Source organism: Syngnathoides biaculeatus, chromosome 12, assembly GCF_019802595.1.
Source record: "Syngnathoides biaculeatus isolate LvHL_M chromosome 12, ASM1980259v1, whole genome shotgun sequence".
Lineage (NCBI taxonomy): Eukaryota > Metazoa > Chordata > Actinopteri > Syngnathiformes > Syngnathidae > Syngnathoides > Syngnathoides biaculeatus.
In genome coordinates, this window is record NC_084651.1 from 25,201,295 (window position 1) to 25,217,231 (window position 15,937).

The 15,937-nt window shown below is 39.1% G+C and overlaps 1 protein-coding gene across 1 annotated transcript; it reads left to right on the top strand.

Annotated features, from left to right (window-relative positions):
- Nucleotides 1–103: 103 nt before the first annotated feature.
- cdh1 (cadherin 1, type 1, E-cadherin (epithelial)) lies at nt 104–15,911 on the top strand. Its single transcript, XM_061836303.1, has 18 exons — nt 104–426; nt 1,476–1,590; nt 4,213–4,301; nt 5,091–5,231; nt 5,932–6,072; nt 6,218–6,373; nt 6,481–6,625; nt 7,998–8,170; nt 8,454–8,582; nt 8,797–8,982; nt 11,591–11,835; nt 11,958–12,100; nt 12,214–12,305; nt 13,926–14,058; nt 14,286–14,504; nt 14,611–14,741; nt 14,812–14,955; nt 15,131–15,911. Exons 1-18 carry the CDS (start codon nt 376–378, stop codon nt 15,344–15,346), a joined length of 2,649 nt encoding a protein of 882 aa, XP_061692287.1. The 5' UTR covers nt 104–375; the 3' UTR covers nt 15,347–15,911.
- Nucleotides 15,912–15,937: the final 26 nt, after the last annotated feature.

Sequence of the window (15,937 nt, forward strand, 5' to 3'; positions counted from 1 at the left end):
TTGTGCCTTGGAGCTTAACAACAACAGGAACAGAAAGTTGTGGCATGTGCAGCTCCAAGCATCGATACAGAGCTTCTTTCAGCGGTCTATATTTGTGACTCAGCGGCTCCAGAAACTGTCGGTATCAGTCTCGACAGGCGTGTCTCTTCCTTATGTGGAAGGCGGAAATGGCGCACCTGTGAGCTGACGTCACACACTGAAAAAAAAAAAACCTACCTGCTGCAAGTGGTTAGCTCAACTCGCTCAGTTTTGATAAGTTCTTCCCAAAGACGACGGAGTGAAGCAACTTGGGCCAGTGTGAGCATCTGCCGAGGAATAGACCATTCCACTTGCTTGTACGCATCTCAAGGAATATTTTGGGGGATTTTCGGCCAGATGAGGGGCGTCAAGTTCGCGGTGTGGGGAACGTTGGTCGTAGTTCTTCAGGTGAGGTTCACTTCCGTGCTTTTTTTTGTTTTATTTTTTTTTTAACGTGGCAAAATGTTATTTCCTGGCTGTATTTAAAAAAAAATCTTGTATTAGTACATCCCTTTAGGCAACGTCTTAAGGTTGTCGCAAATTCGGTCTATTCATTTCACCTTGAGAGCCAGTCTGCTAATTCAGACGCCTTCCGTAGGTGGTTTTTGTTGAGAAAGAGTATTGTTCTAGTTTTATTACCCCCGCCACCCCCAATATGTTATACTATTCTGCAGCTCAGCTAAATGTAAGTTCTGTTTGAGTGTGCAGTATTTAATACTGAGCCAAATGCATGCAGGTGTTTAAAACGAAAGGTTCGTACTTTGCCCGTATGTGCATTTGGGCCTCGCCTTTTTTTTTTTTTTTGTCACTCGACATGGTCACGCTTTAACCCACGTCACCATATACACACTTTTATCTCACAGTTTTATCCTTTCAAATTGACGACACTATACAATTCGTGTCCCCCACACATTTCATTCTGTCAAACAAATGTATACACTTGGAACCGAAGTGACTTTAAGTACTTGTTAAACTCTTTACAACAGTATTCCTATTGAAGAAAGGCTTTGTTTAGTTGACTTTTCCATTTCTTCTGTGTGGTCGGTTTTCTGCGTTCAGTATTAATAGATGTTTTCACCCCAATGTTACAGTCAGCAACTCCCTGCTAAAAAAAAAAAAAAAAGAACATTTCTAAAGAACTTTAGGACCCAAGTCCTGTAGAATTTCTATAGAAATTATATTCTGTAGAACAATATTCTATAGAAAATCACTGCCAAAGTTCTATAGAACGTTGTTCTGTATGAATTCTATAGATTTCTCTAGAAATTTTTTAGCAGGACTTGAAGATCTGAAGTTTCCGTGAGTTTGTTTACCAAGTATGTTAAATGTGTGAGTGGATCAATAATGCCAATTGTGTTTTCAACCACCATCAAAAGTTGAAAAGAAGATAACTAAAACCTTTAGTGCACCCTTTCTTATATGCTCACACCAAGAATGTATAACTATCTACTTTTTAGACTTTGGCTGTAAATTCTGCTGAGGAGCAATCATGTGTTCCGGGGTTTCAGTCCGACATGAAGGTTTTCACTATGAGCAGAAAGCACCTCGGGAGGGGCAGACTCCTTGGCAAAGGTAAACTCAATCACAAAGTATGGAAACAGGGGTTTAATTTCAGTATGTTTAGGTGTGTGTATGTATAGATAGATAGATAGACATTTGAATGTTTTATTTAAATTCTGTGATAATTAGTGAAAAAACATTTGTGGATCTAGAACGAGCCATTCAACCAAATAAGTCCAAAGATGAAGCTTGTACAAAGGGGTTTTCTGGTTCAAAATATTTCTGGATCCATGCTTATCATTAGTGATCCTTAGAGGCCAAGCAAGCTCAAGTCTCAACATGCTGTGCTTCATCTAATAGTCTTTCCTCCACGCACTAAAGTCCCCAAGCCTGTTTTGCAAAGCCTTTCTTTTCAAAGCATATCAACAACTGCCAGAATAGGAACTCTTTACTTAACAGCACAACCTGGATAATATCTTAAATGTTGCAAAGATAACTGGCAACGGCAAGTTGTCCAAATGATTCTTTTCCCTCCTTGACATTCATTATCTCATGACTCAAATGAGCTAGGAGTTCAATTGTAAATCGTATGCTGTTTAGAGAACGTAGGGAAAAGGTTTTTTTTTTTTTTAATCATGACACAGTTCCTTCACAGTCAGTGGTCCTCCTCTGTAGTAACTTCAAGAAGAAAAATCAAAATGCTTTCACAGTGAATTTGTTTTTCCTGAGCTTTTGACTTCTGAATGTCGGTGGCCTTTTTTTTCCAGAAACTGTTGCTTGAATTGAACTGTGTTTGACTTAAGGACATTTTAAAGTTTCCAGTTTCAAAAAATGCAAGATAATCCTCCTGAACATGTTACCGAGAAAGGGCTTGATTGTTTTTCCTGGCCTCAAATTGAGCCAGGGGTAGTACTATTCTAATCATTAGCACGTTTGCATGTGCCATGCCCCCCACTAGCTCTAACCAATACTTTTCCTATGAAGCCTTTACGTGTATTGTGATTTTTAAAATAATCATTTTCTTAAATCATATCCATCTATCAATTTTCTTCACTGCTTATCCTTGCTAGGGTCATGGGCGTGATGGCGCCTATCCCAGCTGACATTGGGCGAGAGGCGGGTCACACCCTGAGCTGGTTACTAACCAATCGCAGGGCACATATAAACCAACTTTTCTCAATCACATTCACACCAATGGGCAGTTTAGAGTCTTCAATTAACATACCATGCATGGTATTTTGATTCGGGAGGAAACTGGAGTACCCGGAGAAAACCCACGCAGACACGGGGAGCACATATAAACTCCACATAGGTGACACTAGATTTGAACTTGGTCCTCAGAACTGTGAGGCCGACGCGCTAACTATTAGTTAAACTAGTCATCCATCTTGGTTTGTCAGAATTTCCATAATTTAAGAATTATGTAAAGAACATTACTGTGAAAACAGTTATTGCTGTATATTATGTAACAGGACAAAAATAATTCTATGGACTTTTCAGTGGCAGAACATAATCTGCTCTACTTTAGGGTAGAGGTTCTCATAATTCATAGTGACGAGCAAATTTCAATTATGATAAATTGTCTTTACCAACAGTTTCTTGAATGTTTGTCTTAGCTGTCACATTTATAGTTTATTTGTTATTTAGGTGATAAAAGACTTTTTGTTTTACGAAAACACATTCAGGCCATTTCTGGCCAATACAAGTGGCCAAAATTTCACCCAGTCACCACTTGACATGTCTGATCCAGGTGAAATAGACCATCCACTATGAATCAAAACCATTGGCTCTCTTTTTGGGGAGATTAGGAAAAAGTGACTCATCTCTACTTATTAACAAACCTGTGTTAATATAACATTACTCTTTCACAACTGAATACCCTCACAGTGAAAAATACTTTTAACTTTTTTCCCTAAGAAATCAATGTGCTTGTGTACAAAAGAAATATTATCCACAAAATCATTCTTTGCCATGGGAAAGTAAGTGCTCAGAGTTGTTTTGCCAGTTTTAGGAAACTGAACTACTGTGGTACAGTGCTGCTCTGTTATGTTTTATCAGACCAATATAATAGTAAATGACATCCAACTGGTGCAATATTGGTCAAATGATGAGTTTTCATGATGTCAGAGTGTTAAGAGCTGGAAAAGACTTGCACCTCAACATCTTTACAGTATATGCAGGAGGAATCTTGGCCTCAGTGCCATCATTCAGATGCATCAAAGCATGGATCCATGCATGTGAAGTTTCCAATTTGCTCAACATTTTGAAGTGATTTGCGATTAAAGTTTTTTTTTTTTTGTAGCATATAATTGTCTCAATCACCTGTTTTTGCTGCAATATCTTAAAAGTGGTAAAATACTACATAGTTGATTTAACATTGTTCTTAATTACTATGATTCTGATCAGCCAACTTTTGTTTTTTAATTATACCAATGGTATTGGTATGAGTGCATTTGAAAGAGGGTAGGTAGGTAAAAGTTAATAAGCATTAAACTGAATGTTTTGTTTTGAAAATTGGGTTGCATTGCTGCAACCAGTTCAGGGTGTACCCCGCCTCCTGCCTGTTGACAGCTGCGATAGGCTCCAGCAATCCCACGACCATCGTGAGGATAAGCGGCTTAGAAAATGGTTTATACTGTACTGTTTATGAATCAACAAAACAAGACCAGTGTTTTATGTAATCTACTCTTGCAGTGGACTTCACAGACTGTTCTGATCGCACGAGATTTCGTTTTAGAAGTGAAGATACACGTTTCGTGATACAAACTGATGGTGTCTTGAAGGTGAGTTTTTTTTTTTTTTTTTTTTTTTTTTTTTTTTTTAAATTCAGTTTCGGTGTTTTTTGTTACGATGCAAGTGTTTGAGTCCTCGGACAAGTGGTCCTCTTAGATGACCTTGGTTTTTCAACTGGTCCTCGTGTAGAAAATTTAATTTAATTTACATACTTCAGGAATAAATCCTTTAAGAATGTTTCTATTTTAGATTAAAATTGATTTATAATACAAATTTATATTTATTACAAATTGATATGATAATATCTGCTGGAAGTTTCAAATATATCTATAACTATCTCTGTAATGGCCTAGGTAAAATTCATTTGGATCGTCTTACAATAGTCTTTTGGCAATTACGGATCACACCGTGCTCTTTGTCTGGTCCCTAGTTTTTTGCTTTACCTAAATTACAGCACAGGGGTTTGAGGCAATCCAAACAGTATGAGTTTAGTACATCCGCTTTTCATACTGCAAAAATAAGAGCCAGAGTAGTCCAAAAGGGTTGTTTGCTAAAAAGTATCTGTTCATTAAGGTTTGGTGGTTCAATTCATTGAAAGTTACATTTGCTGTTTAAAAAAAAAAAAAAAAAGTTTACTTTATTGCCAGTTGTCCACATTTCTGAGACTAGTTGTGCTAGACTCATACTTTTGAGGATCAGTTGAATGTGGGAGACTAATTCGAAATTTGGGACCATACCAACGACCAGCAAATTGAGATGTATGATATGCCCATTTGGAAATTAATAAAGTAAACAACGTGCTAGCCTTTGATTTATTTTTCTTCCCCCCTGTCATTCAGGTAAACAGACAGGTTTCTCTTCATGAAGGACAGCATGAATTTTTGGTTCACGCCTGGGACTCTCAAGGGCACAAGATGACCATTCCTGTAAGGGTAGTGCATAGTGGCAACCAACACCAAAATCCTGAGCTTCATCAAGAGGTAGGATTAGGCTCTATCCCCAAAAAGATTTGACAGAATTGCGTACCTGCGCCCTCTTGCGGGCAGATTAGAACATGCAAAATTGCTTTGTTTTTCTTTTAATACATCATGATGAGTTCCACCACTTTCAAGTATTTCTTTCCCATATGAATTTAAACTACATTTTTGTTGTCCTGGATACAGGAATTGTAAAAACCTGACAGTGTTTTTGATAAATTAAGGTCATTGGTTCAGTTGGAAAGCGTTGGCCTCACAGTTCTGAAGACCTGGGTTTAATTTCAGCCCTCCCTGTGTGGAGTTTGCATGTTCTCCCTGGGCCTGTGTGCATTTTCTCCGGACTCTCCAGTTTCCTCCCACATCCCAAAAACATGCAACATTAATTGGAGACTCTAAATTGCCCCTAGGTGTGATTGTCAGTGTGGCTGTTTGTGTCTATGTACCCTGCGATTGGCTGGCAACCCGTTCAGTGTGTACCCTGCCTCGTGCCTGTTGACAACTGGGATAGGCTCCAGCACTCCCTGGACCCTTGTGAGGATAAGTGGCTAAGAAAATGGATGGATGTAAAAGTAACTTGGTCTGCTTTCATTTTAATTTATTGTAGTAACAATGATACAACCAATAGTTGTTTGTTGGTGTTGAAACTGTAATGATGACAGCTATGGCATTAGTGTTAACTGCTTGCAATGTTTTGTTCTTGTAGAATACAGGTGATTCTGACGTGCCTGTTTTGCGGTTCCCAAAATCTAATGGAGGATTAAGGAGGAGAAAGAGAGACTGGGTTATTCCTGATATTAATGTTGCTGAGAATGACAGAGGTCCTTACCCACTCAAAGTATCTCAAGTATGAAAATCCACTTTGAGCATTTGATCGTGTGAATAGATTTACTGTGGGCTTCATGGATGGATGGAAAAATAATAAATGGGAACTAGGAATCATTTTTGTTCATTTTTAACTGTCAACCTTACTTCTCCCCTCTTGTGTATAGATTAGGTCAAATGAAGACAAAGTAAAGAAAATCTTTTATAGCATCACTGGTCCAGGAGCTGATCAGCCTCCGGTTGGACTTTTTACTATGGACAGAGACACTGGTAATCTTTATCTCACACAACCTCTGGACAGGGAAAAGCAGCCCAAGTACTTGGTAAGATCCCCATCCTCTCTTAGTCAAATGCATACCTGTTATAAAGTTTGCTTTTTTTGTTCAGAATTACTGTTCATCTAAGACAACCATTTTGTGTCTTTGTATAGTTTCAAGCATACGCTGTGGCAGATGGCGCTGGAAATGCTGAGGAGCCTATGGAAATTATTGTCAATGTAATTGACCAGAATGACAACAAACCTGTTTTTGAAAAGGATACCTTTTTGGGAGAAGTGGCTGAGGCATCCCCCAAAGGTATCGTTAAATGGATTTCTTTTAAAAAGTTTATATAGGTTGAAGAGCACATTTGCAATTTTTTTGTCTTGACGTGTTTTTAATCTTTCCAAGTACAGTGGTACCTTGTTTATTTCCATGACATGCTCATAACTTAAATCACTTGTATGTTAAATCAACTTTATAAGAAATAAAGAACTGTACCATATTGTAATGCATACAGAATTGAGAAATTTGGAAAAATGTCTACAAAACAAATGAGCACAAAACACAATAGTTGTGCTGTAATTTAGTTTTCTTTGAAGTACTTTATCTGTGGTGCAGTGGCTTAAATCCCCTCATACCTTGCAACTCAAGGCAAGAAATGGGTAAAAACTCTATATAAAAGCATTGTAGACAAACTGTATTACCAATTTGATTAGATGTTGATCATACTTGCAAGCATTGTATGAGAGATACTTACACGTAATGATAACATCTCATAGTACAACGTGTTACTCTCACTCTTTTCCAGCAAAATCCATCACAAATACAATACAAGATCCATTAAATAAAATGCCAAATACAGGGATGATTTGCTGCCACTCATGGTGGCCAATATGGGCTAAAAATAAAAGGTGTTCAAACTCCCCCTTTCAATAAAAAGAAAAAGCAAAGGACATTCACAACTTTGAGTGACAATTTCTTAAATAGAACACTTAATACACTTTAATAAAACATTGACAATTCAACATTTACATAATCTTACCCTTAGGGATTATTAAATCGCAAAATTGTCACTGAGCAGAATCTGAATAATGCCAGTGCTTCCATGCAAAATTCACATTTATCATTGAAATCGAAACAAAACTCTGCATATAGTATGTGGCACTCCAGGTAGGTCCAACCAAACAAATAGTTTTCCAGAATTTCTGTCAATGGAGTTATAACTAGCAGTGACAAATTCAATTCAGATGGCGGAGAACATTCACCTCAATTTAATCTCAAATTGGCCAGAGCAGTATATCCCCTGGTTTAAAGGATCTACGATGCAATGCAAGTGTTAGTAGAATTCCTGTTGACAGCAGAGGATATTGCCCAACAGGGTGGCTCCCTAGATGAAAACTGATTAATTTTTATGTGTAATTGTTTTCCCCCTAAACATAATCACAATGTTTGGACAAATGGGGGGATGTATGCAAAATATTAGTTTTAAAAACAATCCCCTTTAAGCATACTTTGCAGCAGGATGTTGCTCAGTTTGACACTACAAACTCAAAATGCAAATGACTGACAATATGGTGCCTTTTTGGTGAACAAGCTTCTATTCAATTGCAATGAGTGAGAACAGATATGGATTATAAATAAAAGATTATCACTTTGAGGCATCTACTAACACTTAATCTCATTCAAGGGTTTGAAGTCATAAAAGTCACTGCCACAGATCTGGATCAGGAAAACCATGACAACTCTGATCTCCGTTACCATATTGTAAGCCAAGATCCAGATTTGCCCTCACCAAATCTTTTTGTCATCAATCCAGTCACTGGAGTCATCAGAGTCAATGCTGGTGGCTTAGATAGAGAGGTGAGGCATTCATTTTTCCCCAAATTGTCCTTTTTTCACCTAACTATAAATGGTCTCCTCTAAAGTCTATTGATCTTCAACTTATTTGCATCACATAAAAATTTTTAATGGGACTTAATAAAGGTTATTTGGTGAAGCGGTAATTCCTGCACGAACAAAAATGTAGTCTGTACATAAATGACATTACTAGAGGCTTGGCATAGATTAGACTTCTTCACTTCCTGTCCTTTTGGAACTTTAAAAAATCCAACACTTGCTCAAATGTCCCGTTTTATTTCGACAGAAATATCCGAAGTACACATTGGTAGTACAGGCAGCTGACATGGTGGGCGAAGGGTTGACTGGAGACGCAAAAGTAATTCTCACTGTGACAGACAGCAATGACAATGCACCAGCATTCACCCAGAGTTCGGTGAGTACCCGTTTATTGGGGGCATTCAGTTTTGTTACTTCATGATCCCAGAATTTGTCATGGCTATACTTTTTCCTGCCTCTTCCATAAACTTTTGTTCTTCATTCATTAGTTTTCTTTACAGTTCTATTTTAAAATCACATTATGAACCACAATACATGTAGATGTCCTTGTTGTTTCATCCTCTTGTTTCCACTTCTTTTTATTTCCACAGTACTCCGCAAGCGTGGAAGAAAATAGAGTTGATTTGATAGTTGTAAGAATGACAGTAACAGATGGTGATGAGCCACATTCTCCAGCCTGGAATGCAAAGTTCAAGATTGTTGATGGTGATTCTGGAAATTTTTTCTCTGTTGAAACTGGAGGAAACAAGAATGAAGGAATCATCACGACTGTCAAGGTATCAAATTAAGTTGTAATGTGTATATAAAGGGTTACACTGTGCTGTACTGTGGAAAATCCTGTATCAAAGGTTTTGAAGAAGAATTTTATGTCAAGAAGAGCCTGCCCAATCTTGGGGACAATCTGTCCAATACACAGGACTATTGTAGAATAGTGTTCCAAAAGTCTCCATACATGGGGAAAAATGAACATTTGTTGCCCACCATTTTTATTTATAATATGCTCTATTGCTTCTATAATATGCTGACTGTATGTCTTCGGACACATCTTGCTTGATCTAAAACACTTATTTATTTTTTTTAATTTGACAAGTTTTGCCAATGTTATGATACTCATCCCATGGTTCTGTTAAATGCAATTGCAACCATAAGATTGCTTGTTGAACTGGCCATCAGGATAATTTCAATTTGTTGGCCTTTATTCAAATTGTTTGGATTATTCATCCATTTACTGAGCCACTTATCCTCACGAGGGTTGTGGTAGTGCTGGAGCAAATCCCAGCTATCATCAGGCAGGAAGCAGGGTACACCCTGAACTGGTTGCCAGCCAATCACAGGGCCAATGAAGACGGATAACAGTCACAATCACACTGAGGGGCAAATTAGAGTCTCCAATTAATTATATGTTTTTGGGATGTGGGAGTTAACCGAAGTGCCCATAGAAAACCCATGCAGGCATGGGGGAAAACGTAAACTCCACACTGACTGGGCCTGGATTTGAACCGCAGTCCTCAGAACTGTAAGGCCAATGCTCTATAGCTGCTCTACTGTGCCGCTTCTTTGGGTTATCTGAAATATAAAGAACCAGATGTTAAAACCATGTATATATGGAATGTATTATGTTCCTATGTATGGAGACAGTCAGACACACACATACAGTGAAGAAAATGAGTATTTGAACACCCTGCTATATTGCATGATCTCCCACTTAGAAATCATGGAGGGGTCTGAAATTTTCTTCGTAGGTGCATGTCCACTGAGAGAGAATCGAAAAAGAAAAATCCAGAAATCACTATGTATGACTTTTTTTACTGATTTTATTTGTGTGATAGAGCTGCAAATGTGTATTTGAACACCTGAGAAAACTATAATATTTGGTTCAGTAACCTTTGTTTCCAATTATCAAGGCCAAACGTTTCCTGTAGTTGTTCACCAGGTTTGCACACACTGCAGGAGGGATTTTGGCCCACTCCTCCACACAGATTTTCTCGAGATCAGACAGCTTCTGGGCCGCTGCTGAGAAACACAGTTTCTATTATTCAATAAAGATTTTCTATTGGGTTTAGGTCTAGAGAATGGCTAGGCCACGTCAGAACCTTGATATGCATCTTACGGAGCCACTCCTTGATTTCCTGGCTGTGTTCTTCGGGTGCAGTCATCCTGTCCCATGTGCAGAAAAACACCCCCAAACCATGATGCTACCACCCCCTGATTCACAGTAGGGATGGTGTTCTTGGGATGGAACTCATCATTCATCTTCCACCAAACATGGTTAGTGGAATTATGACCAAAAAGTTCCATTTTGGTCTCATCTGACCACAAAACTTTCTTCCATGACTCCTTTGTATCATTCAAATGGTCATTAGCAAACTTAAAACGGGCCTTGACGTGCTGGTTTAAGCAGGGGAACCTTCCATGCCATGCATGATTTCAAACCATGACATCTTAGTGTATTACCAACAGTCACCTCGGAAACGGTGGTCCCAGCTCTTTTCAGGTCATTGACCAAGTCCTTTTGTGTAGTCCTGGGCTGATTCCTCACCTTTCTAAGGATCATTGAGACCCCACGAGGTGATATCTTGGATGGGGCTCCACTCTTATTGAGATTGACCGTCATGTTTAGCTTCTTCCATTTTCTGATGATTGCGCCCTTTCCAGCCATGTGGAGTTGTACAATTTTTGTCTCTGGGGTCTTTGGACGGCTCTTTGGTCTTGGCCATGTTACATGTTTGAGTCTTACTGATTGTATGAGGTGGACAGGTGTATTCATGCAGCTAACAATCTCACACAGGTGCATCTGATTCAGGATAATACATGGAGTGGAGGTGGACTTTTAAAGGTGGACAGGTCTTTGAGGGTCAGAATTCTAGCTGATAGACAGATGTTCAAATACTTATTTGCAGCTGTATCACACAAATAAAACGTTAAAAAAAATCATACATTGTAATTTCTGGATTTTTCTTTTTAGATTTTCTCTCTCACAGTGGACATGGACCTACGATGAAAATTTCTGACCCTGTGATTTCTCTGAGAACTTGCAATATTGCAGGGTGTTCTCATACTTATTTTCTTCACTGTATACACAATCTTTATACACCGTAGTATGGTTAAAACACTTATGTAATCCATATATCTTTCATAGACTGTCACCCAGAATTGCCATCTGTTTTTGACCTGAATGTTGTACACAATTTGGGAAATCTGAACCCTCATGGTAAATATGCATGAGCTTTATCATTCAGAATAATAAAAACTTGGTCATTAAAAAACATTATATAAAAATATTTTTAGTATGACTACCGTTAAAATGTAAGACACCTGAGCACGATTACATTCCCCCCTGCACAATATAAATTAATTGTAATTTGGTCACTTTTATGATTACAGGGTCTTGACTTTGAAAAGAATAGCAAGCATACTTTGTTGGTTGCAGTAGAGAATGAAGTTCCTTTTGCTACTCCATTGCCCACTGCCACCGCCACCGTGATCATAGATGTGGGTGACGTCAATGAAGCCCCTGTCTTTGATCCAGTAGAGAAACCTGTGTCAAAGCGGGAAGACCTTCCTGTTGACACTGATGTGGTACAGTATACTGCTTCAGACCCGGATATTGCACGCAAACAGAAAGTCATGTAAGACGTTTATTACATTTTTTTTTAAGGGGTACTTAAATATACATGCATCTCTACTGTTACAAGATTGAATGTGATGTAGCGTCTGTTCTATGTATGTTTTTTCCCAAATTTCTGTTCAGGTATAAAATTGTTAGTGACCCAGCAGGCTGGTTGAATGTGGCCAAATATACAGGCCTAATCACAGTGAAGAGTGCCATGGACAGAGAGTCCATCTTTGTCAAGGACAACAAATACACAGCACTTATTGGTGCATACGACAATGGTAAGTGAAGGGACAGATGTGCTCAATATTCATATTAATTGAGTAGAACTGAAGTTCATATGATTTGGAATTATCTAGGGATTCATTTAAATGTTGTCTGGTCTGTTCTCTAGATGAAGTTCCAGCCACAGGAACTGGCACATTAATAATCCTCCTGGAAGATGTTAATGACAATGCACCCACAATTGAGGAGCGTGCATTTACGGTAAAGGTCCTTGACCATATAGTGTATGCTACTTTTTAGTGCAGCAGTTCAGTTTTTGGATTGTTAGGTTTAATCCAGCAGTTCTCTAACTTTCACAAAATGTTCCACCCCAAAAAAAAAAGGAATTTTGGCGAGTCACATAACTACGTGTGCGGATGTGACGTATTACGTGCGCAAACAAAGGCTCACTTATGTTGTCACGCAATTATGGCCAGTGCTGATTTCTCAAATTTATCCTCATTTTATGAAGAAATAGCAGTATCTGGATTGGGAAGACAGAGAAATGCTTCCAAATAATTTGTTCAATACATAAATATTTTATGCCTTCACCTAGAATTTAGACGGTGAAGTTTATACAGCAAATTGTAGCCAGTTGAATGTCAGGAGACTGAAAATATTGCATTTCAATTTTAAATGTTGATTTATTTTATTTATATATATATATATATACACATACATACATACATACACACACAACCTTTCCCATCTCCCCGAGAAGGGTTGCATCATGAAGGGCATCCAGCATAAAAAGAGTGCCAAACAAATGAGCGTTCTTCTGAGATGACATGCTGTGGCCACCTCTAACGAGAAAGCCGAAAAAAAATATAAATGACCTTTCCCACAATATAAGGGCCTACCTTTCATTGATGGGTTCTACCAGAGTTGCCTTTTTCACATCCTTCATCGCCACGAGGGCTGTCCTCAGTGCCCACTCGAGTTCATGCTTGCAACGTTACACAAAATGTCACCTACTTGACATTGTGTTGTTAGAATATATAAGGGCATTACTTTACCTGGCAAGAAGGGTGACGTGATGCAATTCACCGTTGTATACAGTTACACTTGATTTGAGGTAGAGAGCTGTCTAATTCCTTCTTTAATGTTTGTTGCTAACTAGAATTAAATAATCTGGCCAAGAAACTGCAATAGTCTGTGTGACACCGCGGTGTGTGCGTTTCAGAGCGTGCAAATGATTGACAAACTAGTTGATCACACCTCCTGTCACGGTGCTCTGATTGTGTATTCGTGTCTTACTGTGCCCAGTTGTAAAACATCCATCAATTATCTGAGCCACATATCTTCACAAGGGCTTGGAAGTGCTGAAGTCGATCCCAACAGTCAACGGGCAGGAAGCAGGGTACACCCTGAACTAGTTGCCAACCAATCACAGGGCACACACAGACAAACAGCCACACTCACAACCACACCTCAGGGCATTTTATTGTCCACTGAATGCATGATTTTGGGATGTGGGAGGAAATCGGAGTTCCCGGAGAAAACCCGCACAGACACGGGGTGTTCATGCAAACTCTACACAGGCGGGGCCGGGATTGAACTCTGGACCTTGGAACTGTGAGGCCACAATGCTTTACAGCTGCTCCACTGTGCCCAATTGTAAAACAATTGATCAAAATAGTGGCATTAGATAGGAACAGAGGGGTCATTTTTCAAAAGAGGTTAATATTGTACTGCCAGTTTTCTAGTGACAAACCTGACCTTTTAAACAGTAAAATTACAAAATCTATGTATTTAAATGAATCAATTCATATACATTGCATATGGTGGGGTGGCACAGTGAATGAGTACAACCCACAACACTGAATCTGTTTTCTTCCTTAGGTGTGCAACAAAGAATCTACTCCTCAACTGCTGTCAGTGACTGATAAAGATGGACCTGGCTTTGCTGCCCCTTTCAGAGTCGCGTTAGAGGGCACGTCAAAGACCAACTGGACTGCTAGAATGAATGACTCCAGTATGTTCAACGAAAAAAAAAATGCCTTGAATTAAATAACTTGCTGTATTTGCTTCACAGCTGTCAGAATTTGAACTGTTCAATGAATAATGGACAGAATTGGGTTTGAGAGTAATTCCCAAAATGTTCATCTCATTTTCACATTGGCAACTAATTTTGAAGTCTGTCGATGCAAAGGTGTAATAATTAAAGGAGTGTTTGTAACCACAATTCATCTGTTGTTGCAGAAACAGGCATTATCTTGAATTTGGCCACAGAGCTCCCAAGTGGAGAGTACACAGTGGTTCTTCGGGTGGCAGACAACCAAGGTTTAGAACAGGACAACACTATTCAGGCCAAAGTATGCGACTGCACAGGAGAACAAGTGGCCTGCAAAGGCCGTGTGGCGGGTGGCACCGACCTGCCAGTTATCCTGGGTATTCTCGGAGGAATCCTTTTGCTTCTCTGTGAGTGAGAGATGTGATTTTGCCTTCATAACTGCCACTGACTTGAGTTGGTGCAACTCTTAGCTGTGTCTCTGTCATTCATGTTCCCTATTGTCTTTTTGCTCAGTGCTGCTGTTACTACTGCTGCTCTTTGCAAGACGCAGAAGGGGAGAAAAAAAAGAGCCTTTACTACAGGATGATGATATCAGAGACAACATCTATTATTATGATGAAGAGGGAGGAGGAGAGGATGATCAGGTAAGTCAGCATTTTGGGATACATTGCATGTCATCTGTGTGATTGTCTTAATGACCAATATCTCTTCCAGGACTATGATCTTGGTGTTCTCCACCAAGGGCTGGACAACCGCCCTGAGGTGTTCAGAAACGACGTGAAACCAATCTTTCTTACGGCTCCCCAGTACCGACCTCGTCCTGCCAACCCAGAGGAAATTGGCAACTTCATTGATGATGTGAGTCACATGCAAATTATTGTACTATTATGTTATATTATATATTGTACTTATTTTATTATGTGTTCCAAACCACTCAAATTTGATGTACGTACAGGGCATGTATAGAACCTTGGTTCCAAACGTCTTTGTCAGGACAGTCATACATTCAAGCTTTGTGGGTGCTTTCTTGCAGAACCTGAAGGCTGCTGACAATGATCCTACGGCTCCGCCCTATGACTCTCTTCTGGTGTTTGACTATGAGGGAGGTGGCTCCGATGCAGGAAGCCTGTCCTCTTTGAATTCTTCCAGCAGTGGAGACCAGGACTATGACCACTTGGATGACTGGGGGCCACGCTTCAAAAAGCTTTCTGACATGTTCGGAGGAGAAGAAGATGACAACATGCTGTAAATGTACCAGAAGTCAAAATGGATGATGCCCAAATGTTCATTTCATGTAGGGATGGACTGATTTAGTTTCAGCATTGACATTTAACTGCATATTTCTGTTTGCAGCCACTCCTCAAAAGCCAAGGGAAGCATGCTGGGTTTTGTCTTGTAGTTTGTAATTGCTACACCTAGTCCCAATTCCTTTTGGACATCCTATCCTTTGGTAGTAAAGGTTTTTTGTTATTGTTTTTGGATCAATCGGCCTGTGCAAAATGCCATATTGTGTATACTGAAATTTCAGCAGGTAGTTTTGCAACAGACAGCATGACTAGAAACATGGAGATGCACTGGTAAAATCAAGTTGTACTTGACAATGTTTCTGGTGTTCCACTACTGCTTTAGTTGAATTTTTCATTCTTGCCTTTGGAGGTCTCCTGTTATAAATGACCGAGATGAAATCACTACTTTTTTTTTTTTCTTACTTTGTAATATAACACACATTTTTGGTGTTGCTTCAAGAGGTGTATATATACACAGTAAACCTTTTTGTTAAATTTTGATTTTTATAAAGTTATCTTAACTTCTCGTTTCTGACTGGCCAGTTTTGTTGAAT